The sequence below is a fragment of the Jaculus jaculus genome, chromosome 5 (genome assembly GCF_020740685.1).
Source record: "Jaculus jaculus isolate mJacJac1 chromosome 5, mJacJac1.mat.Y.cur, whole genome shotgun sequence".
In the NCBI taxonomy this organism is placed as follows: domain Eukaryota; kingdom Metazoa; phylum Chordata; class Mammalia; order Rodentia; family Dipodidae; genus Jaculus; species Jaculus jaculus.
In genome coordinates this window covers 120,004,096-120,030,920 of record NC_059106.1, presented here as the reverse complement: position 1 = coordinate 120,030,920, position 26,825 = coordinate 120,004,096, and the positions used below count along the sequence as shown (strand labels likewise).

Below are 26,825 nucleotides of genomic sequence, written 5' to 3'. Positions count from 1 at the left end.
AATGTTATAATCTACTTAAAGGATCACATGCGCTTAAATTATTAGTCAAAGTATTTAAAGTTAAGAAGAAAATGAACAATGAGAGATGTCTTATCTCCCATGGAAAGATGTAATTTTGTTGAAATCAGTAGTGCTGGATATCTTTTTAGGGAAAGACATCAATTCAAAAGCAAAAATAGAAAACTAGATGACCTCTCAGACATTTTTAAGTGCAAATGATAACAAACTTTACACTAAGCCACATTATAACCATTTGATAACAGTGCCTTCCACACTCAACAGTACTGCAATGAAAATTATTCATTAAAATAATTTAATTCAGGGACTGGAGAGATGGCTTAATGATTAAGGCACTTGCCTATAGAGCCTAAGGACCCATGTTCAACTCTCCAGATCCTACATAAGCCAGATGCACAAGGTGACACAAGTGCTCAAGGTCACACATGCACACAAGGTGGCACATACATCTGAGGCTCAATTATACTGGCTGGAGGCTCTGGCATATCATATCTCTCTCTCTCTCTCTCTCTCTCTCTCTCTCTCTCTCTCTCTCTCTCTCTGTCTCTGTCTATCTATCTCTTGCTCTCACTCTCTAGCATAAAATAAAAGGCCAGTCTATTAGTTTTGTCTCAAAAAAAAAAATTCCTATTTCAGATCATATTTCACTAACACCTCTCAAATGTTTGCCTTTAGAGCAGGATAATCCCTTTTCTTCTTATTCCAAGAATGTGCTGTGAGAACTAGATGTGAAACAGAAAATTAGATTATAAGCTAAAAAACAAATGTTCTTTACTCAGTGCTGAGATATTTGTTGAAAAAAAAGAGAAAATGAATTAACCATTATACTTACATCTCTTCAGTATTTATTCCAGACACCTAACAAGAAGTAATATCAACATACTTCTAAAGGCTATAAATCCTATCTTATAGTATTAGTTTCCACCTTCTTAACTAGAGAAAATATCCTAAACTTGGTGTTTTCCTTTAAATAGGACAAGAATGAATTCAGCCAATCTCTAAAGCAAACCAATCACCACTATCACCAGATCCAGATCCAGATCCAGATAGCTGAGGGAAACAAGATGCTTAAAAATATGTATATATTTAATTTACAAAAGAGAGAGGGAGAGGTGTGTGCACCAGCGCCTCTTGCTAATTGCTACAAGTTCCATATGCATGCACCACTTTCCTTTATGTGGGTACTAGGAACTCGAACCTAGGCCACCCACTGAGCCATCTTCCTAGCCCAGCAGGATGCTTTTCTCTTGCTAATATAACTCCCAGTTCTTGGATTCAGAAACTGCCAATATATTACATTTTATAAAACATACTCCTGGGCAGGAGACAGGGCTTAGGGATTAAGGTGCTTGCCTGCAAAGCCTAAGGATCCATGTTCTACTCTCCAGATTCCACATTAGCCAGACACACAAACATGAGGCAAGCTGCAAGGTCGCACATGCCCACTAGGTGGCGCAGCATATGGAGCTCAGCTTCAGTGGCTGAGGCCCTGGTATGCCAATTCCTTCTCTGTGTCTCTCTTAAAAAAAAAAAAAAAAAAAAAAAATCCTTTCTACTTACAGTCACCTCAAAGGACAATCCTTCTCCAAGCCCAAACTACAAAGGCCATGTTGTCCATTACTCACATAAACTCATAAATAAATGGTACAAATGTAAGTTGAATTATCAGATAAATAATGAACTGCTTAATTTTAAAGGAAAAAGAAACACTTCTGTGTTGCCCTGATAATTAAAATGAAAGAGTGAATATAATGCCTTGAGCTTATCATAATCACATCATTTATTTACCCTACATGTTAGATGAAGTCTCATTACAACAATAAAATAATTATTAGAACTAGGATAACATAAAAAATCCTTTTTAAAAAAAGAAAATCATTTCTTCATTTGAGAGACACTAAAAAAAAAGGGAGTATCTGGGCACACCAGGACCTCCAGCTGCTATAAACAAACTCCAGATGCATACACCACTTTGTGCATCTGGCTTAACATATGTGTGTGTGTGTGTGTGTGTGTTAATATACTGGGAACATATATACTGGGAAATCAAACCTGGGTCAGCAGGCTTTGCAGTCAACTGCCTTTAATGACTAGGTCAAATCCCCAGACCAAAAAGTGAACTTATAGATTTCAAGGCAGAAAATGTTTATGAAAAAGATTAGGATCTATAAAATGCATAAGTAAGGGCTGGAGAGATGGCTTGGCGGTTAAGCGCTTGCCTGTGAAGCCTAAGGACCCCGGTTCGAGGCTCGGTTCCCCAGGTCCCACGTTAGCCAGATGCACAAGGGGGCGCACGCGTCTGGATTTCGTTTGCAGAGGCTGGAAGCCCTGGCGCGCCCATTCTCTCTCTCTCCCTCTATCTGTCTCTCTCTCTGTGTCTGTCGCTCTCAAATAAATAAATAATAAAAAAAATTTTTTTAAAAAAATGCATAAGTAAAAAAGATGTCATATTTCTTTACTGAAAATCAAAAGAGTGGGTGGGTGGGTAGATGGGGCTTTTGACACAATGTGTGACTCTATTGCCCAGGATGACCTCAAAGTCATGGTACTCTGCTTGTCAAAGTCTCCCAAGTGCTGGGATTTCAACTATGACCTATTAGTTCATTTTCAACAAAGTAGTTAACTGGCTACATCACCAGTACACTGAATAAGCAATATGATATTGCCGAGTACATGAACAACTTCAGATTAAACATTTATTCCAACTACTGCTTTTCTTATCAAGTTTCCCAGAATGAAAATTTATTCAATTTCCAAGGGCCACTCCCCAACTTTATCCCTTCTAAGAAGTCCTTCTTCATTGTGGTAGTTTGATTCAGGTGTCCCCCATGAACTTACATGTTATGAATGCTAGATTCCCAACTTATGGAGATTTGGGAATTAATGCCTCTTGAAGGTAGTCTATTGTTGGGGGCAGGCTTATGGGTGTTATAGCCAGTTTCCCCTTACCAGTGTTTGGCACACTCTCCTATTGCTATGGTCCACCTTATGTTGGCCAGAGGGTGATGTCCACCCCTGCTCATGCCATCGTTTTCCCTGCCATCATGGAGCTTCCCCCTCAAGCCTGTAAGACAAAATAAATCTCTTTTTTCCCCACAAGCTGCTCTTGGTTGGGTGATTTCTACCAGCAATGCAAACCTGATTGCAACAACAGATACTAATCTCTCCCCTCTCTAAACCTCTCTATATGCTTCATTTGAACTATAAGTTAATCTTATGGCAGTTATATCCAACCTATTGCAGCTTTTCTTCTAGATTATACTTTATCTGAAGAAAAATATGACATTTTATTCATATTTATAGGCACCTATTCAAGCTAATAAGATTCCTTTAAATAAAGCACATGCTCTCCAAGTTTACTGAAATAAAACAAAATGTTACATGGCTCACATATTTTTAAACTAAATTTTCAAATGAAAAGAAATATAAAATAATTTAGCTATAAATTTCACTTACATAATTAAAAGTAAAAACGCAACATCTGCTTTGCAAGATGCCATTAATTTGGTTCTTATAGCAGACATCTTAAAGATTATCCACAAAACTGAAATTAAGGTAACACTAATTAATTGTGGGACTTTCTCATGTTGTATTTCAATTAAAAAGTAATAGTTTCTTTCTGAAATGACTTCAATGAAAAAGTTCAAATTATTTCATTTTAGAAAAAAAATACAAACTAACATAAATTATCAAAGATCACCAATTTGAAAGTAGAAGTACAGGGCGGCTGGAGAGATGGTTTGGCCGTTAAGGTGCTTGCCTGCAAAGTCAAAAGACCCCGGGTTGATTCTCCAGAACCCGCATAAACCAGATGCACAAGGTGGTGCATGCATCTAGAGTTTGTTTACAGCAGCTGAAGGCCATGGTGCACCCATTCTCTATTTGCCTGCCTCTGCCCCCTCCCTCCCTCCCTCCCTCCCTCTCTCTCTGTCTGAAATAAAAATAAATAAAATTTTTAAAAAGTAAAAAGCAGTGAAGAAGTAAGGTTCCAATTTTTTTAAAGGTAAAGATAATCAAACTTATTTGTTCTGAGAATTTTAATAACAGGCATATTGATGTTTTGTTTTTATGGCATAAATTTTATACTGTGGTAACAAAAGTCTCATATTTGACTCTAATAGTTATTTTAAAAAAATGGACAACACAGAAGTTCTCTCTGGTACAGAGACCCCATTTATTACCAAGAGATGAAGAAGTTCTATGTAAGGAGTCAGACAAAAACAGTGCTGTGACCTCTCATTACCCTTCCTATATCACCAACAAAAACATGACTCAAGCCAGATATGTTGGCACACACCTTTAATCTCAACATTTGGGAGGCAGAGGTAGGAAGATCACCATCAGTTTGAGGCCACCTTGAGACTACATAGTGAATTCTAAGGTCAGACTGAGCTAGAGGGAAACCCTACCTCAAAAAAAAAAAAAAAAAAAAAAGAGAAAGATGAAGAAGAAAATGACTCAAATGTAGAAAGCCACTCTAAATTTTATTTAATCATGATATTAATTTGACTAAAAGCATTTCATGCATTGTGTATATTATAGTAAATGAAATTTTTAAAAATCCACTGTCTTTCAACTTATATGAAATACCAAGAACAGTCAAATTTGTGGAGACAGAAAACACAATGGTGACTGACATGGACCAGGGAAGGAGAGAAAAGGCACAGTGCTCCTGGTCTATAATATAAAGAGTTCTGGAGATTAGTTTCATGGTATTGGTATGTAACAATGCTGAACTATATACTTTAAAAAGGCTAAGATGCTAATATATTTTGAGCATTTTATCACAATTAACTCTTTACAAAATTGAAAGTACACTGCAGCAGACAGCTTCAGGTTCACTGAGATGAATTTCCAGACCAGGCACACTTATGGAAGAAAGGGTTTATTGAAGCTTACAGATCCAGGGGGAGTTCCATAATGGCAGAAGAAGCTGGTCTGCTTTCACAGCACCAAACACACAGAGAAGCACAAGCCTAAAAAGTCAAAAGCCACACAGGACAGCACACTTCATGAACTCCAGCTAGGCACACTTTGCATATCTTTAGATTTAAATCTCAAACCCACCACCACACCTTAAGATACTGCCTCCAGCCAGGTGGTTGCACATACAAACTAATAGAACACTAAATATATTGAGAGCCATATATTCAAACTACAAATGATTGTAATGAAGCACATGCTTAACAAAAAAAAAAAAAATACTATTATTTATACATTTACAAAAAATTAATTTACTTTGTGTAGTATTCTAGAACACCTTACTTACCACCATTGAAAGTACAAAGACAGGTTTTCTTTCCACATTCTGCTTTACTCTACCATACCAATCACTTGTGTTTTCAAACCTCCTCACTTAAGAACTGCTTATTCATTCAAGGGTTACAAACCATTATTGCATGCATGAAGAGTAGATGAATTCTACATGCAATTTGGTATCGTGGACACAATCTTCAAACAGAAAATTAGGAAATCAGTAAAAATAAATAAACAAAATAGATCCAAATACATCTATAACCTATTCACAGTACTGTACCATCAGTTTTGCTACAATGGTTTAAAATATAATGGTAAACTTCAGCTGCAGAGATGGTTTAGTGGTTAAGGTGCTGCCTGCAAAGCCAAAGGACCTGGTTCAATTACTCAGGACCCCCATAAGCCAGATGCACAAAGTGGCACATGTGTATAGAGTTCATTTGCAGTGGCTAAAAGCCCTGGTGTGCCAATTCTCACTCATTTTCTTTCTCTCTCCCTCTTTCTCTCTCTCCCTCTCTCTATCAAATAAATTATAAATGAAATAAAAATATTTAGGGGCTGGAAAGATGGATTAGCAGTTAAGCACTTGCCTGTGAAGCCTAAGTTCCCTGGTTCAGGGATAAATTCCCTAGGACCCACATAAGCCAGACATGCAAGAAGGTGCATGCATCTGGAGTTCGGTTGCAGTGGCTGGAGGCCCTGGCACACCCATTTTCTCTATTATATATCTGCCTCTTTCTCTTTGTGTCTGTCTGTCGCTCTCAAATACATAATACAACATTTTAAAAAAATATTTAGAAACATAAACTTACTCCAGTGAGCTGATGTACTAGGAAGCAACTTACAGATAACATGAATTTCACATTTGCTGCTTTACTTTTCTCTGTGAGGATCTTTACAGTAACACATAAAACTGCACAAAGCCAAACCAAGCCACACTGGATTTCCAAGCACATGCATGTATGTATACTCCCCAACATCCACAGCTACCTTTGTTCACCAGGTATATCAGAAGGTACTTATCTGGAGTTATCAACCTTATCTGGAGTTTCATGTTTCCATCAGATCTGTATTCCTCCTTCCTCAACTTCCCAAGAACTTGCAAACCACAAGTACTCTGACACTCAGTTCTAAAAGAAAGATTCTTTTCAGCTCTTTTTCAAAGTACCATGCTTGAGTATGCTTCACCATTGAACACATGTGAAACTATGGTAAGAGATTTGTTAGGTTCCTTCTTTCATCAGAGGACCAAGTGCATGTAAAATCATTTCTCTAACATGCCCTGCAGGTTTCTCTCAATATTCTACATAGTTCAAAGATTATTAGGAGTGGACATTTCACAATACAGAACTGAGTATTCAGCAAACAAATTTCTTATTTTGCAGATGTGCTATACTTACAGAAGAAATAAGAATCTAGTTAACAATATACAAAAATTATCTGTTACCCTTGCAACTTTTCTGTAAATAAAAATTGATTCCAATAACAAGTCTGAATCAGTAAATAAACAAAGTATGTAAGTATTTAAGACCAAACTTTAGATGGGATTCAGTATTAGCAACAACTGCTAGCAGCTGACACTTCAGGAACATTTACTTGATACCACGCACTGTTCTCAGTGGTGCATTTCTGTACATGAGCTGATTAGTCATTCCCACAACACTATGAACCAAATGCTTTAATCACCAAAGTGTAGCTCCGAGCCTAACCCAACATTATAAAGCTCTTCCAACGTGCTATATCATTAACACCAGCAACTAAGCCATCTCAATTACAACGTTTTTACCAGATTATATTTATCATTCTGGAAAGAGTTTACATTCAGAAAAGACACTAAAATAAAGAAATCTAGTCTCTCTGAAATGTACTAAAAGCACTAACACTATTACAAGAAAATTTAAACATGAATATGGCAACAAAAACTACAAAAAGTGCTTGTATTTTAAAACAGTCAATGGGAGGGAAAGATGGCTTAGTATTTCAGGTGCTTCCTGTGAAGCCTAAGGACCCATGTTTGACTCTCCAGATCCCACATAAGCCAGATGCACAAAGGCAAGACAAGTGCAAGGGTGTACATGCCCACAAGGTGGCACAAGTGTCTGGAGTGCAACTGCATTGGCTGAGGCCCTGTGGCATGCCAAATCAATCCCTCTCTCCCTCCCCCCCTCCCCCCCTCAAATAAAATTAAAATTAAAAAGTTTATAAAACAGCCAACTAGAATAAAACTGTAAAAATTTTATAAAAATGACAAACTAAGAATTGGTAACTAATAAAATTATATAACTGTGACTAAGAAAAATGAAAGTTCAAGGCTTTACAAACACTTAGTCACATTTCATCAATGTCATATACACATGAACATGTAGCAATGACAATATAAAACACAAAATGACACATACCACACAGAAGGTTCCCAGCACCTCTCTGAGGTCCTTCAATAACCTTGCTGAGATCCGTCAGGGTGAGGTGAAGGGGAACACACACTCCTCTCACAATCTTTCCCTGATATGACCTACAGAAAGATTCAGCAAGCAGAGGCCAGACTGCAGAAAGTGGCAAGCATACTGTGAATAGTTCTTTTTCTTGGGACACTTCCTTGAAAGGAAAAGCATATGATCATCTTGCACAGACTTCATATGGAATGGAAGAAGGCCTCGGATATCCAAACATATCCTCAGCAAAAAAAAAAAAAAAAAAAAAAGAAGGAGAAGAAAAAGAAACATAGACCAATGGAACAGAATTGAAGACCTAGGCCTTAGGTCAAGTAACTATAGCTACTTATCTTTGACAAAGAAAGGTGCCAACAATGTGGACTGGAGAAAAGACAGCATCATCAAAAAATGGTATTAGGGGCTGGACAGATGGCTCAGCAGTTAAACACTTGCCCGTGAAGCCTGAGGACCCCGGTTCGAGGCTCGGTTCCCCAGGTCCCACGTTAGCCAGATGCACAAGGAGGCGCACGCGTCTGGAGTTCGTTTGCAGAGGCTGGAAGCCCTGGCGCGCCCATTCTCTCTCTCTCCCTCTATCTGTCTTTCTCTCTCTGTCTGTCACTCTCAAATAAATAAAAAAAAAAAATTTAAAAAATGGTGTTAGACAAATTGTATAACCATATGTAGAAAAAATGAAATTAGACCCACTGATTTCTCCATACACAAAACTCAAGTCCAAATGGATTAGAGACCTTAATATAAGACCAGAAACTCTTCAACTACATGATGTAAGACTAGGAAAAGACTTCCTGAACAAAACACATGATGTCAGAGTAACTGTAACTGATACATAGGCCCCTATGAAAATACAACAATAGCCAAATAAAAACAGTTGCCCCTCAAACTCCAACAATTTTTGAAGACTAAAGGAAATGATTAGTATGGTTTCTACTAAAATATTAGTTACTAAGGGTAGAGATGGAAAGAAAATAAATTGAATTAGGTTAGCAGTTAGTATTAAAGTAACAGAGAGTAAATAGATAAGGTAAAAGAAATTAGAAGGACTTATCAATAAATGCCTTCTGTTATCAGAGTAGGTTGTTCAAGGAAAGGTCTGAATGCCAATTCAGTGATGTCGGCAGTGTTGGCTGTGGTTTTTGAGTGTGATTTTTTTTTTTTTTTTGCATTGTTTTGGACTCCCTAAACCCAGTGCAGTATGCTAGTGGTACTATCTTCTATTGCACACCATCTCTCACTTTCTCGGGCTCTCTCTTACTTTTCTATAAGTTACCTGGCACTGGAGTGGAATGTGAGTTTTCTGACTCTGTCTTAAGCCATAATTTTAGTCCTCTGTAGTTTTTATCACTCCCCACTGGGATTTTTTTTTGTTTGTTTGTTTGTTTTGAGGTAGGGTCTCACTCTAGCCCAGGCTGACCTGGAATTCACTCTGTAGTTTCAGGGTGGCCTTGAACTCACAGGATCCTCCTACCTCTGCCTCCTGAGTGCTGGGATTAAAGGCGTGTGCCACCACACCCGGCTCCCACTGGTATTTTTATTGGTATTGTGTTAAATCTATGTATTGCTTTTGGTAGAATTGCCATTTTCATAATATTAATTCTACCTATCCAGGAGCATGAGAGAACTTTCCATCTTCTCAAATCCTCCTCTATTTCTTTTTTGAGTACTTTTATGTTTTCATTATATAAGTCTTTTACATCCTTGGTTAGTGTTACTCCAAGGTATTTAATTTTTTTGTTATTGTTGCTATCGAAAATGGGACAGCCTCACTGATTTCTTTCTCTGTATATTTGTCCTTTGCATATAGAAGACCTACAGATTTTTGTTCATTTATTTTGTATCCTGCCAATTTGCTGAAGGAATTATCACCTTTAAAAGTGGCAATCTTACCTAAAGCAATCTACACATTTAATGCAATCCCTATCAAAATTCCAAAGGCTTTCTTCATGGAAATAGAAAAAACAATCCAAAAATTCATTTGGAATCACAAAAAACCTCGAATATCTAAAATAATACTGAGCAACAAAAAAGAGGCTGGTGGTATCACCATACCTGATTTTAACCTATACTACAGAGCCATAGTAACAAAAACAGCATGGTACTGGCACAAAAACAGACATGTAGATCAGTGGAACAGAATAGAGGACCCAGATGTAAGCCCAAGTAGCTATAGCCACCTGATATTCGATAAAAATGCCAAAAATACTCATTGGAGAAGAGACAGCCTCTTCAGCAAATGGTGTTTTGAAAACTGGATAAATATCTGCAGAAGGATGAAAATAGATTCTTCTCTCTCGCCATGCACAAGAATTAAGTCCAAATGGATTAAAGACCTTAACATCAGACTGGAAACTTTGAAACTGCTAGAGGAAAAAGTAGGGGAAACCCTTCAACATATTGGTCTTGGCAAAGACTTTCTGAATACAACCCCAATTGCTCAGGCAATAAAACCACAGATTAACCACTGGGACCTCATGAAATTACAAAGATTTTGCACCGCAAAGGACACAGTGAAAAAAGCAAAGAGGCAACCTACAGAATGGGAAAAAATCTTCTCCAGCTATATATCTGATAGAGGATTAATATCTAGGATATACAAAGAACTCAAAAAGTTAAATAATAAGGAATCAAACAAGCCAATCAAAAAATGGGCTATGGAGCTAAATAGAGAGTTCTCAAAGGAAGAAATACGAATGGCATATAAGCATCTTAAAAAATGTTCTACGTCACTAGTCATCAGGGAAATGCAGATTAAAACTACATTGAGATTCCATCTCATTCCTGTCAGATTGGCCACCATCATAAAAACAAATGCTCATAAATGTTGGCGGGTATGTGGAAAAAGAGGAACTCTTCTACTCTGCTGGTGGAATGCAATCTGGTCCAACCCTTGTGGAAATCAGTGTGGAGGTTTCTAAAACAGCTAAAGATTGATCTACCATATGACCCAGCTATAGCACTCCTAGGCATATATGAAGGACTCATCTCATTTCCTTAGAAGTACGTGCTCAACCATGTTTATTGTTGCTCAATTTATATAGCTGGGAAATGGAACCAGCCTAGATGTCCCTCAACTGATGAGTGGATAATGAAGATGTGGCACATTTATACAATGCAGTTCTACTCAGCAGTAAAGAAAAATGAAGTTATGAAATTTACAGAAAAATGGATGTATCTGGAAAGGATTATACTAAGTGAGGTAACCCAGGCCCAGAAAGCCATGCGCCACATGTTCTCTCTCATATGTGGATCCTAGCTACAGATGATTGGGCTTCTGTGTGAGAATGAAAATACTTAGTAGCAGAGGCCAGTAAGTTAACAAGGAGACATAAATGGAAAAGAAAGGAAGGGAGGAGGGTACTTAATAGGTTGATATTATATATATATACACAAAGTACAATGATTGTGATGGGGAGGTAATATGATGGAGAATGGAATTTCAAACGGGAAAGTGTGGGGGTGGGGAGGGAGGGAATTACCATGGGATATATTTTATAATCATGGAAAATGTTAATAAAAATTAAAAAATTAAAAAAATAAATAAATAAAAAAGTTTTGAAATGGAGACTTTCAGGTCACTTATATATAGGATCACATCATCTGCAAATAGGGCTAACTTGACTTCTTCCATTCCAATTTGAACCCCTTTTATTTCTTTTTCCTGTCTTACTGCTTGGGCTGCTACTTCTAGTACTATGTTGAAGAGTAGTGGTGAGAGTGTGTACCCCTGTTTTGAAAACAAATGTTGGTGAAGATGTGGAGAAGTAGGAACACTCATTCACTGTTGGTGGGAATGTAAGATGGTACAACCACTAAGGAGATCAATATGGAGACTCCTGAAAAGAATGAATATATTTACCAATAGACCTTTTTATTTCCTCACTGGTCATTTACCCTAAAAGATCCACATCTCAGTTCAGAGACATTTGCTCAACCATATTAACAGCTGCTCAATTCCTAATATCTAAAAACTGGAATCAACCCATGTACCCATCACTGGATGAATGGATAACCAAGATGTGGTATATCTACATGAAGGAATTCTACTCAGCAGTAAGAAAAAAATGACACAATGAAATTTGTAGAAAAATTGTCAGACTTGGAGCAGATCATTCTAAGCGAACTGACACAATCACAGAAAGACAACCATCACATAGTCTCACTCATCTGCGGTTCCTAATCTGGATCAGCCCAAGTTGCTGATATCCTGAATAGCATCTCAAAGCTTGGACAATAGAGAACATAGTGGCTTAGGGGAAAGGGAAGAGTGGGGGGAGGCAGGGGATTATACAACACTGAATCCAAATTGAACTGGCTCCATAGAATCCTATATCCTGAAAGTATGACTAAAAGGTAGAACCCTCAAGTGGACCTTAGGGACAGCACCTGAATCAAAGGGCCCTGGAGAGAGTGAGTTGAAACCAAACCTTAAATTTATCCTGTTTCTCTTTCTTCTCTGTCTTCCCCACGACCTGCTTGGTACAGGATGTGGTTTATCCACAATGAGCTATTGATCAGAGAGACCTACTAGATCTCCCAAAACAAACAAGACAAATTTCTGTAATAGCACTTGATTACCCACAAGAGGTTAATGGTAAGACCCTACTGCTGAAGACAGACCTGGTTGGAATCTGGAAGAGAGCCAGTTCCCAAACAATTACTCTATCTAGTTCTGGTAGGCACTACATGAGCTGCCAGGGAAAAGTGGCCATTATCTATCCAAAGTCTAAATGACTCAGAAGCAAACAACCTGATGTGATGCAATAGTAGCACACAACCATGGTGGGTAAACAAATGTTCTTGGATTTGCTAACAGATCTGCTCAGTGAAAAAGAAATCATATCTGGAATTGGGAAAAATAAAGTCAGAATCATATCCAGATAATGATTCTGCTTTCCATGGTCAAGCTTCCACTAATCTTGGGCCATAAGAGGGTATACAGCCTTTAAATCCTTCTAAATTAATAATGATTATCCCACTTAACTGTTGCTGACTTCACTCTCCGTTACAGATTCGGTTTTTCTTTTTCAGACAGGAGCTAGACCTGAGGAGATAAACGACCGAGTGTACTCTACCCCAGTCCCAGCTGAAATCACAGAGGAATTGAGAAAATGAACAAGAATGCTGCTTTCTTAGTGAAACTGATATCAGCACAAGGGAGAAGGAGATAGACACTGAGGACACTCAACACCCACCAAACCAGAGATCCAGAGGTTCCTAAGTGCCCATCACTGAAGTAGACTTAAAATGCACCCAACATGGCTCAGGGAGTTTAGTGGAAGAGGAAATGGAAAGATTGTTAGAGCCACAAGTTGGGTCATTTTGCACAGAGACTTTGCCTTTTCCCCCCATAATGCATGACCCACAATCCCCATGGGTTTGGCATGCATCCCTAATGAGGAAGACCTCTTCAGAAAAAGGGCAGGAAGAAGGGAAAGGATGGTACCAACATTTCTTATTTATATACTAAATACATCCATATCTAATTAAAAAAAAAAAAACACCTACTTGTTGCTGGCAAGAGACACATTCACTGGATAACATGAAATGGAATTTGAGTGAAAGCATAGAAATGGCATTCTACATGGATGAGCCTAATAATGGTACCAAACTGCCTGGATTTGCTGAATAGAAAACTAATTAAAAAAAAGAAGAAGAAGAAAAGAAAAGGCATTCTAAGCAAGCAGGTAGTTATGCTACTATCTGAAAAAAAAAAGGATTTCAAAGCAATGTTAACTAGAATAAAGAAAGCATCTAGCAAGAGGAAATTATAATTTTAAGCAGGCACTAAACATCAGTACATCAAATTTCACTGATAAATCTCTACTGGGTGCTGGAGAGATGGCTTAGTGGTTAAGGTACATGCCTGTGAAGCCCAAATACCCAGGTTCAATTCTCAAGGTCCCCTAAGCCAGATGGCATAAGCATCTGGAGTTTGTTTGCAGTGGCTAGAGGCCCATTCTCACTTACTCTCTCTCTGTGTCTAATACATGCATACAAACATACATACATACATACATACATACGTACATACATAAAATCTTCAAAAAAAAAAAAAACACTACTGGATATAAAGGCAAAGCCTGACCACAAGAGAACAAACAATATTGAGACTTCAACACCCTATTTTCACAATATATGTCACCTTGCTCCCCTCCCCCACAAAAAATCAATCAGGAAACATCAGTGTTAAGTTACTTTATGTATCACATGGACTTAAAATATTTATAGAATATTCCATACAACACTGCAGAATACACATTCTTCTCGGCAGATCATAATCTTTCTCTAAAATATACCACATTTAGGACACAAAGCAAGTTATTAACAAATACACAGACATATAAGTAATTTGTTCCATTCTATCTGATTACAAAGAATATAGAAATCAACAGCATAAGAAACTACCAAAATAAGCCAAGACTGAACAACACACTGTTGAGTGGTGAATGAGTCATTGAAGATATCAAGAAATTAAAAAATTCTTTAGTTGGGAAAATGGTTCACTGTTTAAAGGCACTTGTTGGTAAAACCTACCAGGTTCAATTACCTAGTACACACATAAAGCCAGATGCATAAAGTGGTGTGTGTGTATGGAGTTCATCTGCAGTGTCAAGAGGTTTTGACACACTCATGTGTGTGCACGTGCTCTTGCTCACTCGCTCTCTCTCTCTCTCTCTTTCTCTCCTTGCAAATAAAAAAGTAATAAATATGTAAATTCTTAGCATTGAAAGAAAAGAAAATAAAAAAAATACCAGAACCTGTGGGATACAACATAAGTGGCTTTATGAGGGAAGATTACAACTAGCAATGCTCATGTCAGAAAATCAAGCATTTCAGCTGGACATGGTGGTGCACACCTTTAATCCCAGCACTTGGGAGGCAGAGGTAGAAGGATCACCATGAGTTCAAGGCAACCCTGAGACTACATAGTGAATTCCAGGTCAGCCTGGACTAGAGTGAAACCCCACCTAAAAAAAAAAAAAAAAAAAAAAAAAAAAAAAAAAACAAGAAGAAGAAGAGAAAAGAAAAAGAAACTCAAGCATTTCAAATACATAATGTACCCCAAAGTCTTAGAATAATTACAAGCTGATCGTAAACATTGTAGACTGAAAGATCAGGGAAATAGAAACAAAACCAACAGTAAAAAAACAAAGAAGCCAATCGTGGTGGCATAGGTCTTTAATCCCAACACTTGGGAGGCAGAGGTAGAAGGATTGCTATGAGTCCAAGGCCACCCTGAAACTGCATAGTGAATTCCAAACCAGCCTAGACTAGAGCGAGACCCTACCTCGAATAAAAAAAGAAAGAAAAAAAACAATTAAACAAAGGATTACTTATAAAAAATGACTGAGAACCCCTTAACCAAAGTAACCAAATGAAAAACAGAGGAGATCTAAATTGGAAAAATGGAGACATTATGCCATAAATCAATGACATTCAGTGGATATTCAGCACATATTTTGAAAACCTCTGTTCCAATAAATCATAAAATCTAGAGAAAATAGATAAATTTATACACATATATGACTTAACAAAATTGAATCCAGAGAATATCAACAACATAAACAGTCTTATACACCAATGTGAGCAATGAGATCAAAGCCTAATGTAAAATTCTCTGTCCTACCAGAGCTGACATTTTAGAAGAGGATTTAGACAATAGATAGAATAAACAAGTAATACACAAAACATCAGTCATAAATTCAAGAAGATAAAGACACAGGAAAAGGGATTTAAAGTAGAAGAAAACCTGTAAATGTAAAACTACCATGTAACAAAGACAAATCACCATATGGAATAAGTAGAAGCAACATGAAGAGAAAACAATAGAGTAAGAGGGAAAAGATGAGAGGGACGTGATGGAAGTCTGAAAAAGTGTGATCATGAGCAGAAAGCATGACTGAAATAAGAAACCTAGTCACATGAGGCATGGAAAGAAGAGCACACTGCAATCGTTTGAATATAAAATGTCCCCACAACTTCCTGTGTATGAATACTTCAACCCAGCTGGTGATGCTGTTCAAGAAGGCTGTGGAGGGGCTGGAGAGATGGCTTAGCGGTTAAGCGCTTGCCTGTGAAGCCTAAGGACCCCGGTTCGAGGCTCGGTTCCCCAGGTCCCACGTTAGCCAGATGCACAAGGGGGCGCACGCATCTGGAGTTCGTTTGCAGAGGCTGGAAGCCCTGGAGCGCCCATTCTCTCTCTCTCCCTCTATCTGTCTTTCTCTCTGTGTCTGTCGCTCTCAAATAAATAAACAAAAATTAAAAAGAAGGCTGTGGAGGGCTGGAGAGACAGTTTAGCAGTTAAGCACTTGCCTATGAAGTCTAAGGATTCTGGTTTGAGGCTCGATTCCCCAGTACCCATGTAAGACAGCTGCACCAGGTGACGCATGCATCTGGAGTTCGTTTGAAGAAACTGGAGGCCCTGATATGCCTACCCATATTCATTCATTCTCTCTCTCTCTCCCTCACTCTGTCTGTGGCTTTCAAATAAATAAATAAAAATTTTTAAAAATATATTTTAAAAAAAGAAGGCTGTGGAACTTTTAGAAAGAGGTGAAGCTTGATGGAACATATGTGTTGCTTAAAATGGGCTAAAAATGTTACAGCCTAGAGCTGAAGAGATGGCTTAGTGGTTAAAATGTTTGCCTACAAAGCCAAAGGACCTATGTTCAACTACCCAATACCTACATGAGCCAGATGCACAAGGTGGTATATGTGTCTGGAGTTGGTTTCCAGTGGCTGGGGGTCCTGGAGCATGCATTCTTTCATTCTCTCTCCTCTCCTCTTTCAAATAAATAAAAATAAATTTTTTAAAATATTTACTTATTTATTTGAGAGTGACAGACACAGAGAGAAAGACAGATAGAGGGAGAGAGAGAGAATGGGCGTGCCAGGGCTTCCAGCCACTGCAAACGAACTCCAGACACGTGAGCCCCCTTGTGCATCTGGCTAACATGGGACCTGGGGAACCGAGCCTTGAACCGGGGTCCTTAGGCTGCACAGGCAAGCGCTTAACCACAAAGCCATCTCTCCAGCCCAAAAATAATTTTTTTTTTATGTTACAGAATAGCCCAATTGTCTTCCCCTCCCTCTCTCATACACACACACACACACACACACACACACACACACACACACACGCACTCTCTCACTCTACTTCATCTCTGCCAATATGACAATGTGACAGTGGCAGTCTCTTTCTGCCATGCTTTCCCTCCCATGATGGACTCTACCCTGTGGAACTGTAAGCCAGAATAAACTTTTTGTTTCCGTAAGTTGCTTCTGGTCAGGTATTTTGTACCACCAATGATAAAGTAACTGATACATGCCCCAACAGATAGCCCTCATGGAGCGTACAGCTGTGGCAAGCTCAGGGAGCAGCAAGAGGCCTGTATTGTGGGCTTGAAGAGAACAAGAGATCATATGCCATTTTCCTAACACAGTTAAGCAGACACTCTACTTTCTAGCATTCATTCACACAGTTTAGTAATTTGCTTCAAATCAATTCCACAGATTATTAAACAGTGACTATTATTTGTAAAATGCAAGTGACAAAGGTAAAGGGAAGAGAAAGCAGGATGAATCACAGTCCATGCTATGAGCAATGTACCTAATATGTCCAAAGAAAAGCAGGTCATATACACACACGAAGTTCAATGACATTCAAGACAATTGAAAAGAAAATGACAAGATCATTAGTTTTCAATATTGCTACTGAAGAGGAAAAAGAGAAAGTAGAAAAGACTGAGAAGATTTGTATACAGCATTTTGTTAATTTTTTTGTTTATTTTTATTTATTTATTTGAGAGTGATAGAGAAAGAGGCGGAGGGGGGGAGGGAGGGAGGGAGGGAGAGAATGGGTGTCGCAGGGCATCCGGCCACTGCAAACGAATTCCAGATGCATGCGCCCCCTTGTGCATCTGGCTAACATGGGTCCTGAGGAATCAAGTCTACAACCTAGGTCCTCAGACTTTACAGGCAAGCACTTAACCACTAAGCCATCTCTCCAGCCCTGTGTACAGTATTTTAAACCTATTTCTTCCTCAGTTTAAGGCATTATACTACAAGGACAGCATTCCTACTAATTCCTACTAATTCTCATGTGGAATGCCCAATACAGTGTCAGGCATGTTCCAGGTGCTTAGCAAGTGGTGAGTGGTTAAGTACAGAAAAAAAATTATATTTCAACCAATAAACCATCTGTGCACCTGGCCAATTGGTTCCAAATTATGGGAAATGAATAACAAATATTCAGTGAAGAATTCTCATTTCAGAAATAATTTCTAAATCTATATTATTGGTCTCTACATCCATTAGTACAAAACTGTGAATCAGGTAAAAGAATATAGATCTTTGCAAGAGAGCACAACCATTGAACCTCCAGGCCATGGAAGCCTGGATGAACAGTCAAGAGGACTCCAATGGCCTCTTTCTCAGGAAATCAGAAGAAAGCCAGTCCCCAGACAGTTAGCCTGCCTAGTGCTGGAAAGTGCTACATGAGCTACTAGGGGTAAATGGCCAACAACAGTCTCAGAAACCAGAGGTCTAAGCTACTCAGAAGCAAACACCCTGAATGATGTACATGCCAGTACAATAGTGGCACACAGCCTTGGTAGATAACCAATAGCTTTCCAATTGGCTAAGAGATCAAACCACTTAGTATAAAGGAACCCATATCTGGAATTGGGCACAAAATCAGAATCTCATGGACACAAAAATTATGTTCTACAGTGTCAAGCTCTCATCAGTCTTTGGCTAAAAGATGGGTTACATACATCAGATACTCCATAAATTAATAATGCTTGTCCCATTTAAACTATGCTGACTTCACTCTCCATTGGAGAATCTGTCTTTTTCAGAAGATAGTAAGACTAGAGGAGATAAACTAACCCTCAAACTTCAGCCACGCCACAGCTGAAACAACAAAGGAATTGAGGATATGAGCAAGAGTACTGCTTCCATGCTGAACCTGATAATCAACACCAGGGTACAGAAGACAGACCCTGAGGATATTCAACACCCACCAAAGCAGAGAACCAGAGGCTCCTAAGAGCTCATCACTGAAGTAGACTTAAAAATCACCCACCATGGGCTGGAGAGATAGCTTAGCGGTTAAGCGCTTGCCTGTGAAGCCTAAGGACCCTGGATCGAGGCTCAATTCCCCAGGGCCCACATTAGCCAGATGCACAAGGGGGTGCACACATCTGGAGTTCGTTTGCAGTGGCTGGAGGACCTGGCACGCCCATTCTCTGTCTCTCTGTCTCTGTCTCTGTTTCTCTCCCTGCCTCTTTGTCTGTCACTTTCAAATAAATAAATAAATAAAAATAAACAAAAAAATGTTTTTAAAAAAGCTCACCCACCATGGCTCAGAGAAATTTGCAGAAGATGGGGCAGGAAGATTGTAAGAGCCTGTTGGGAGCTGTAGCTGCTCTTTGACCATGAGAACTGAAACTGTTTTTGGATCTCCGGGCACAGAGACCTTATCCTATGGCCTTGGCAACCAGTCTTCAGGCACAGAGGCATTTGTGGAGCAGACTTTAGGCACGTAGGCACTGTCTGGAAAGTTTTATTTTCTGTATATAAAGCTTGTGCTTGCCTGAATAAGTCTGAGACCTTGATCAGAATATAGACTTGGTCTCCTTCTTTGTGTCTCTTGCCCCCCATCCAGGTTACTTTCCCCTCATGTCCTTGTTTAACTCCCCACTGGCCGGGGCAGAGCCATCATGTCCAGAGGCATTCCCTTCCCTGCAAAATAACTGACTAATACTCCCACAATGCATAAACTACAACCCCATAGGGAATACGTGCTACCCCACTGAGGAACAACAGAATGGGGAGAGGGACGAGGGAAAAGAGGGTACCAACACATGATATATCCATATGAAATGTTAATAATGATAATAAAAAAAAAGATTTTCTAAAAACAAAGATTAACCAAAAAGGAAATAAATTATATTTTTCACAATGTGTTTTAAAATGAATGTAACTTAAGACCTCATAAGAAATCCTAGTCTTGGGCTGGGAAGAGGTGGCTTAGCAGTTAAAGGAACTTGCCTATGAAGCCTAAGGACGAAGGTTCAATTCCCTAGTATCCACGTAAGCCAGATGCACAAGGTGGTGCATGCATCTGGAGTTTGTTTACAGTGGCCAGAAGCCCTGACATACCCATAGTCATTCTCACTCTCTCTCTCTCTTTATTTCAAATAAATAAATACAATACTTTAAAAAATAAATCTGTCTTTCTAAGTTTTTCTAAGAATAATAAGAGAGCTTTATCTTCTAATCAACTCCTGCTACAGGATGGTAAAGCTAAAGCTGTTGCCGTCATTTCAATCAGCCCCTCAGGCAGGCCCTATAAATAAACTAGGGGTATTCAAAGGTAGCATAGCAATGCACATTGTCAAATTATATTCAAACCATTTCTAAAATTTCAGAATATAACAAATTTTTAAGCAATCATCAGAAAACAGTAATAATAAATACATTCAAAACTAAGAAGGGCTATCATTAAAAAAATAAAAACATGAGATGGGGCTGAACAGATGGCTTAGTACTTAAGATGCTTGTCTGCAAAACCTGAGGACTCATGTTCAACTCTCCAAGTCCCACATAAGCCAGACACACAAGGTGACACAACACACAAGGTGATGCAAGTGCACAAAGTCGCACATGCGTAAAAGATAGCATATGCATCTGACGTTCAATTGCAGAGGCCGGAGGCCCTGTCACACCAATATTCTCTCTCTCTCTCTCTCTCTCTCTCCCCCCCTCTCTCCCTCTCCCTCTCCCTCTCCCCCTCCCCCTCCCTCCCTCCCTCCCTCCCTCCCTCCCTCTCTCTCTCTCTCCTTTCGCTCTCTCTCTCTCTCTCTTCTCTCTCCTTCTCTGTGATAATAAAATAAATTAAAAAAAAAAACTTGAAAGGCCTGAGAGATGGTTCAGGGGTTAAGATGTTTGACTGCAAAGTCTAACAGCCCAGTTCAATTCCCCAGTATCCACATAATGCCAGATGCATGGAGTGGCACATGCATCTGGAACTCATTTGCAGTGGCTAAAGGTCCTAGTGGGCCCATTCTCTCTCCATATGTCTATCTCTCCTCTGCTCTCTCTTGGCTTGCAATTAAATTAAATAAACATTTTTTAAAAACAACCTGAAGACATTAGCCCTTTTCTCTAACTTTCAGATTCATTCCATTCAGCTTCATCTATTCTGCAATAGAAAGAAGTATATGCCGAAGTATTTATAAATGTGCAATTTCAAAACATATTTACCTGTCACTGTGTATATCTAAAATTTTCAGAAAAGTAAAATATATACCAAGGGTTTTTTCACTTTTATCAAAACAAAGATTTAGATTTTTAGTATAAAGGGTAATGTAAAATAAGAAATTTGTATGTTATATTTAGAGCTAATTTAAAACACTTAACAAACACATGTTCAAATCCTGGCTGCACACAGATAGACTTTAACATGCTAGTAAACCTCTTTAAGTCTCAGTTTTCAATAACAAGGATAATACCATAATTGTTAGGAGACCAGATACAAGTATATACAAATACATAACACTACTCTACTGACCATCCATCCTCATTATCCCCAAGCTAGAAGCAGCAAAGTTAGAATGAGGAAGACAAATGGCTCCCCAATTTAATAGCATCTCTTAACAATGTAAGTTCAAAGACACTACAGCTAATAATATTTAGGCATTACTATACAATTTCTTAAAGTATCTTACAGTGTTTAAGCAGATATATGTGTAAATACATCAGTTACTGAAAAGATGCAATTTGAAGGTGCAACACAGAGACTATGTACACATTTTAAAGATGAATAAACTCAGAATCAGAAGACAGAGATGACAGCATTAATAACTGAGCCTTATTTCCTAGTGGGCTAGCCACTGCATGTAAAAGATCTCACAAACAGACTTGTCTCATTGCTTTTTTGCTTTCTGCCATGATGGAGTAACTGACCTAAGCATGGCGTGAACTGCCCTCTGCCCTCTGGATAGTCAAGATAGGACTAATGAGCTTTGAGCTAAAGGAAATGAATTCTTGTTTAATCCTCAAGAAGAGATATTCTAACCAGATTATATAGTACATGCCTGTCATCTCTATGGCTCAGGGGGAAGAAGCAAATAGACCACTGTAAGTTCAAGGTCAGCTTGGTCCACACAGTGAAGAAAAAAAAGGGGGGGCTACTTAGGAAGAACCTGTCTAAAACACAAAATTATTAAAAAAAAAAAACCAAAATAATAAACATAAATAAAAGAGATAGTCTGGCCTCCAGACGATAATGAAGTGGTAACACTGGGATTTACTATGTAAGCTTGGAGTGTAAGTAACCAGCTGCAACCCACTTATCAAAGAGCCTTGTCCTGAAATAAGGAGCGCTAGTCAACAGTAAAATGGAAATTTGTCTTTGTGCTCCTTGGATTTCAGATAGAGAGAAGTTGTTGAGCAATGCAAGGAGCTGATATTCCTGGGTCCCTAATTATGTTAGAACCATAATTCAGGTTCTGAAAGAGAGAACACTTTCAGACAGACATGTTTTTGTCAGAAAAAAAGTTAAATGAAGGTGATCTTATTTTGGTAAATACATATTTGCTCATTTAAACGATAAGTTAAAACTAATTTTATTACTAGATAAAAAGGTTAAATAGGTTATATTAAATCATTACTCTAAAATGTAATATTCTTTATTATTAAATAATAAAATAGAGGCACATACCAAGCTTCAGGAAGCAAAACAGAATATTCATGTGGAGAAGTAGTTTCTGGAAAGTTGGAGAGAATGGCAAGACGATGAGGAAGAAGGTCAGAGCCATGATAAGTGAACAGAATTTCCAGTGCCTGTACATTACTTTCCTGTACGAAATACAAGAGACAAGTTTCTAACATAAGCCTTTTAATAAAGGACTCATTTTGATGATGCCATTCAAAAACTTAAAATTAACTTTTTAATATAGTTCTGATATGAGGTGCTTTGAAATATACCTGATTTTTCCTAGCCTCAATCTAACACTACAAAATTGTTAATGTTAGGACTACAAATGGGACTGGAGAGATGGCTTAGCAGTTAAGGCATTTGCCTGCAAAGCCTAAGGATCCATGTTCAATTCTCCAAGCCCCCACATAAGCCAGACACACAAAGCGACACAAGCATGCAAGGTACCATATGCACACAAGGTGGCACATGTGTCTGCAGTTCAATGGCTGGAGGCCCTGGTGCTCCAATTTTCTCTCTCTCTCTCACTCATAAAAAAAATTACCAAAAAACCCACAAATGATGAATTTAAAAAAAAATAAGATTATTTTCGGGCTGGAGAGATGGCTTAGCGGTTAAGCACTTGCCTGTGAAGCCTAAGGACCCCGGTTTGAGGCCCGGTTCCCCAGGTCCCACGTTAGCCAGATGCACAAGGGGGCGCACGCATCTGGAGTTCGTTTGCAGTGGCTAGAAGCCCTGGCACGCCCATTCTCTCTCTCCCCCTCTATCTGTCTCTCTGTCTCTGTGTCTGTCACTCTCAAATAAATAAATAAATAAAAATGAACAAAAAATTTTAAAAAATAAAAATAAGATTATTTTCTCTGAATCTATGACTATTGTAGTAGGAGATAAAATGCAATGCCATATATATGTAATGCCATTAACTATATAGCTTAAATATTTAGTGTTAATAACCACAAATTACTCTATTTACAAAAAAGAAATTACCCGAGCATAAGTTCTTGCTGAGAGAACAATATTCTGGCTTCTAAACTTCTTGAAAAATTCAGCATCATATCTCTGCTCAGATGCATGAGGCACCCCTAGGATCTCCTGGGGGAAAAGAGCAATGTAATAAATAGGCTTTTAAGTATGGGTGACAAGAAAATATTAAACACTTTCACAACACTGCCTGCCTAAATAAATAATGCCTGAATCAGTTTATATCAGCTATCAATTGTTAACCAAAGCACTGCTTCAGCACACTTGCTTTTATTTTCAAAGGGGCTATACTTATTTGTAAGTGCTATTAATTCTTTTAGATCCACAAATAAATAGTGAAAAGAACCTGTTGACAGATAACTTTCTATTCTACGTAGAGGATTCTCAGGCATCCCCAGAAACAATTTATCATTTCTCTCTACTATGCTTCCTCATCAATTCTTCAGAACTTTTATCATCACGTATTGTTTGCACACTGAGGACTCCATGAGGACTTCTCTAGAAACAATATAACACCTGATATGTAATAAGCATTCAGGTAAAAATGTAATGAGTTTTGGGGGGAGTGGGATTTTCGAGGTAGGGTCTCACTCTGGTCCAGGCTAACCTGGAATTAACTATGCAGTCTCAGGCCTCAAATTCATGGCAATCCTCCTACCTCTGCCTCCAAAGTGCTGGGATTAAAGACGTGTGCCACCACGCCTGGCATGAATTTATTTTTAATCTCATTTATCATAGAAGTAATAAAATCAGCTATACCCTATGCTGAAAATGCAGTAACAACCTTTACCCCTATCTAACTGGTAATCCATTATAACTGAACATTTTCATTTCAGTTTCAGTAGCTATACTCACCCAAGCTACCACCTTTCAAAAGCTTAATTTCTTTTTTGTTGTTTATTTTTTATTTATTTATTTGAGAACAACAGAGAGAAAGAGGCAGAGAGAGAAAGAGAATGGGCACGCCAGGGCCTCCAGCCACTGAAAACAAATTCCAAACGCATGCACCCCCTTGTGCATCTGGCTAATGTAGGTCCTGGGAAATCGAACCTCAAACTGGGGTCCTTAGGTTTCACAAGCAAGCACTTAACCTAAGCCAACTCTCCAGCCCCAAAAGCTTAATTTCTTAAAAATACTGAGCTCAGAAAAACATTTAAAATGTCACCATCATGACATAATAACATATGTATTTACTACCATCATACAGAGAATAGCAATTCAATAACTAAATAATGAAAGAAAAATTGGATAGTCAAACTAAGAAGTGAAAGCATATTAATGATATTAATCATGAAACTAAAATAAATATAATAAATAACAAACTATCTGTACAGACTTGGGCAGTTCACAATATGCTTGTTGTATACAAAGCTAAACTAGTCATACCTATAAATGAAACTTACCAGGAATTCTTCATAATTTGTTTGTATTAGGTATGCTAATTTCCATTGGTTTCCACATAAATAGTTTTTATTTGTTTTTTTTTTTCTTTTTCCTTTTTTCTTTTAGTATTTTGTTTGAAAACAACTCAACAGAGTGGTGAAATCAAAGGCTTTTGAGTTTGCATATATGGTCAGAAACACTAAATAATTCCATCACTCTTGAGATGTGTACTACATTAACAGAAGAAACACTAAGGACTACTATGTAATGCCATTGGCCACAAAGGATACACTGAGAGAATGGAGGAATACAATAGACTGACTGAAGGACAAATCTTAAAGTGAAGTCAAACTCCAAGTTAGAAACTGACTTTAAAACATGGATGGGGTTGGGGATCTTTTCAGTGCTAGGGTACCCACCTAGCATGTGGGAGACCTTAAGGTGATCTCCAGACTAAACAAAAAACAAAACCTGAGCTGAAGAGACAGCTTAGCAGTTAAGGCATTTGCCTGCAAAGCCAAAGGACCCCGGTTCGATCCTCCAGGACACATGTAAGCCAGATGTACAAGGTGGCACATGCATCTGGAGTTTGTTTCCAGTGGCTTAAGGGCCTGGGGTGCTCATCCTCTCACCCCCTCCCTCCCTGACTCCCTCCCTCTCTCTCTCTCTCTCTCTTTCTCTCTCTCAAATAAATAAAAAATTTAGAAAGAAAAAAAGAAAACTACTATTTAAAAGACACAGAGTGAAAAAAGAAAAAAAGAGTGGGAAGTATTAACCTGAGACATAACCCTCCCCCCCAGAACACAGAGACTGACTGAGGCCTTCAGGACCTCACAGTGAGTACCAATAACTCCATTAAAGAGGGCCCTCAGTGGAATTAGAGGTAGGGAAGATATAAGAGTATAACCTTTTATAAAAAAGAAACTTTAAATAAAAAAAAACAAAAATACTTAACAAAAACACCTAAGCAATTCCAACTGTCATGAGAAAAACTACTAAAAACTATGTATAGCTATTGAAAAACAATTCATTTCTACTTATACCTTTTGTTATTTTATCTATATTTTGGTCTTTTGAGACAGGATATCACTTCTGGGCTTATGGCAATTATCCTGCCTCAGACTCACAAATATTAGTGTGGGCCACATGTGGCTTCCACTTAACAGTATCTAACTTGTTTTATAGCACAGGAAAGTAATGACATTCCCAACATGAGGACCATTGTGCTTCTGTCCCCAAGGAACCAAATGAAAACCATATTGTTCTTGGGGCTTGAGAGATGGCTTAGCAGTTAAGGCACTTGCCTGCAAAGCCAAAGGACCACAGTTTGATTCCCCAGAACCCACGTAAGCCAGATGTCCAAAAGGGCACACGCATCTGGAGTTTGTTTACAGGGCTAGCGGCCCTGGCATGCCCATTCTTTCTCTCTCTCAAATAAATAAAAATTTTAAAAAAAAGAAAACCATATTATTCTTAAATTCAAGTGTAGCTCTAATAAAAAAATCAAAGACCAGTCAAGTATATCCAATCCATTTACAAATCAATAAAATAAGTGAGAAATAATTCATACTAAAAATATTAAAATTCAGTATATACTAAAGTTTCATGCTAGAATCAGCTGTTTCATAGTACCCAAAAGTAAAAGGACTGGAAATACAGAAAACATAATAACACCTTCTTATAGCAACTTGTGGCCTTTTACAATCTGTAGTTTTTACCAAAACTAGGTCAATAATCCAGAACTCGCTTCTCAAGAAATTAGTTATTCCCACCACATAAATAGCTTTAAAAGAACAACAATATCAGATATTATGGCAGCTCATAACATTTGTTATGACAAATCAAATGAATATAATTGGTCAGATTAAAATTATTCCTTACCTCATATGTTGCAAGTCGATCTAAGTAAGTTAATAATTTTATTCTACAACGGCAGAGTTCCTTTTGTTCCAGGGTCAACCTATTATTAAAAACTCCATTAACCTACTTATATTTATACAGAGGTTTATTTC

The 26,825-nt window shown here is 38.2% G+C and overlaps 1 protein-coding gene across 3 annotated transcripts in view; it reads right to left on the bottom strand.

Moving 5' to 3' along the window:
- Positions 1-26,825, bottom strand: part of Nbas (NBAS subunit of NRZ tethering complex) — a 470,946-nt gene that overhangs the window by 291,671 nt on the left and 152,450 nt on the right. For all 3 annotated transcript variants that reach the window (XM_045148869.1, XM_004665676.3, XM_045148870.1), the window contains 3 exons: positions 26,695-26,773; positions 23,437-23,541; positions 22,453-22,589 (listed from right to left, as the gene is read on the bottom strand). In XM_045148869.1, the coding sequence (XP_045004804.1) occupies positions 22,453-22,589; positions 23,437-23,541; positions 26,695-26,773 (321 nt within the window). The remainder of the gene's footprint in view (positions 1-22,452; positions 22,590-23,436; positions 23,542-26,694; positions 26,774-26,825) is intronic.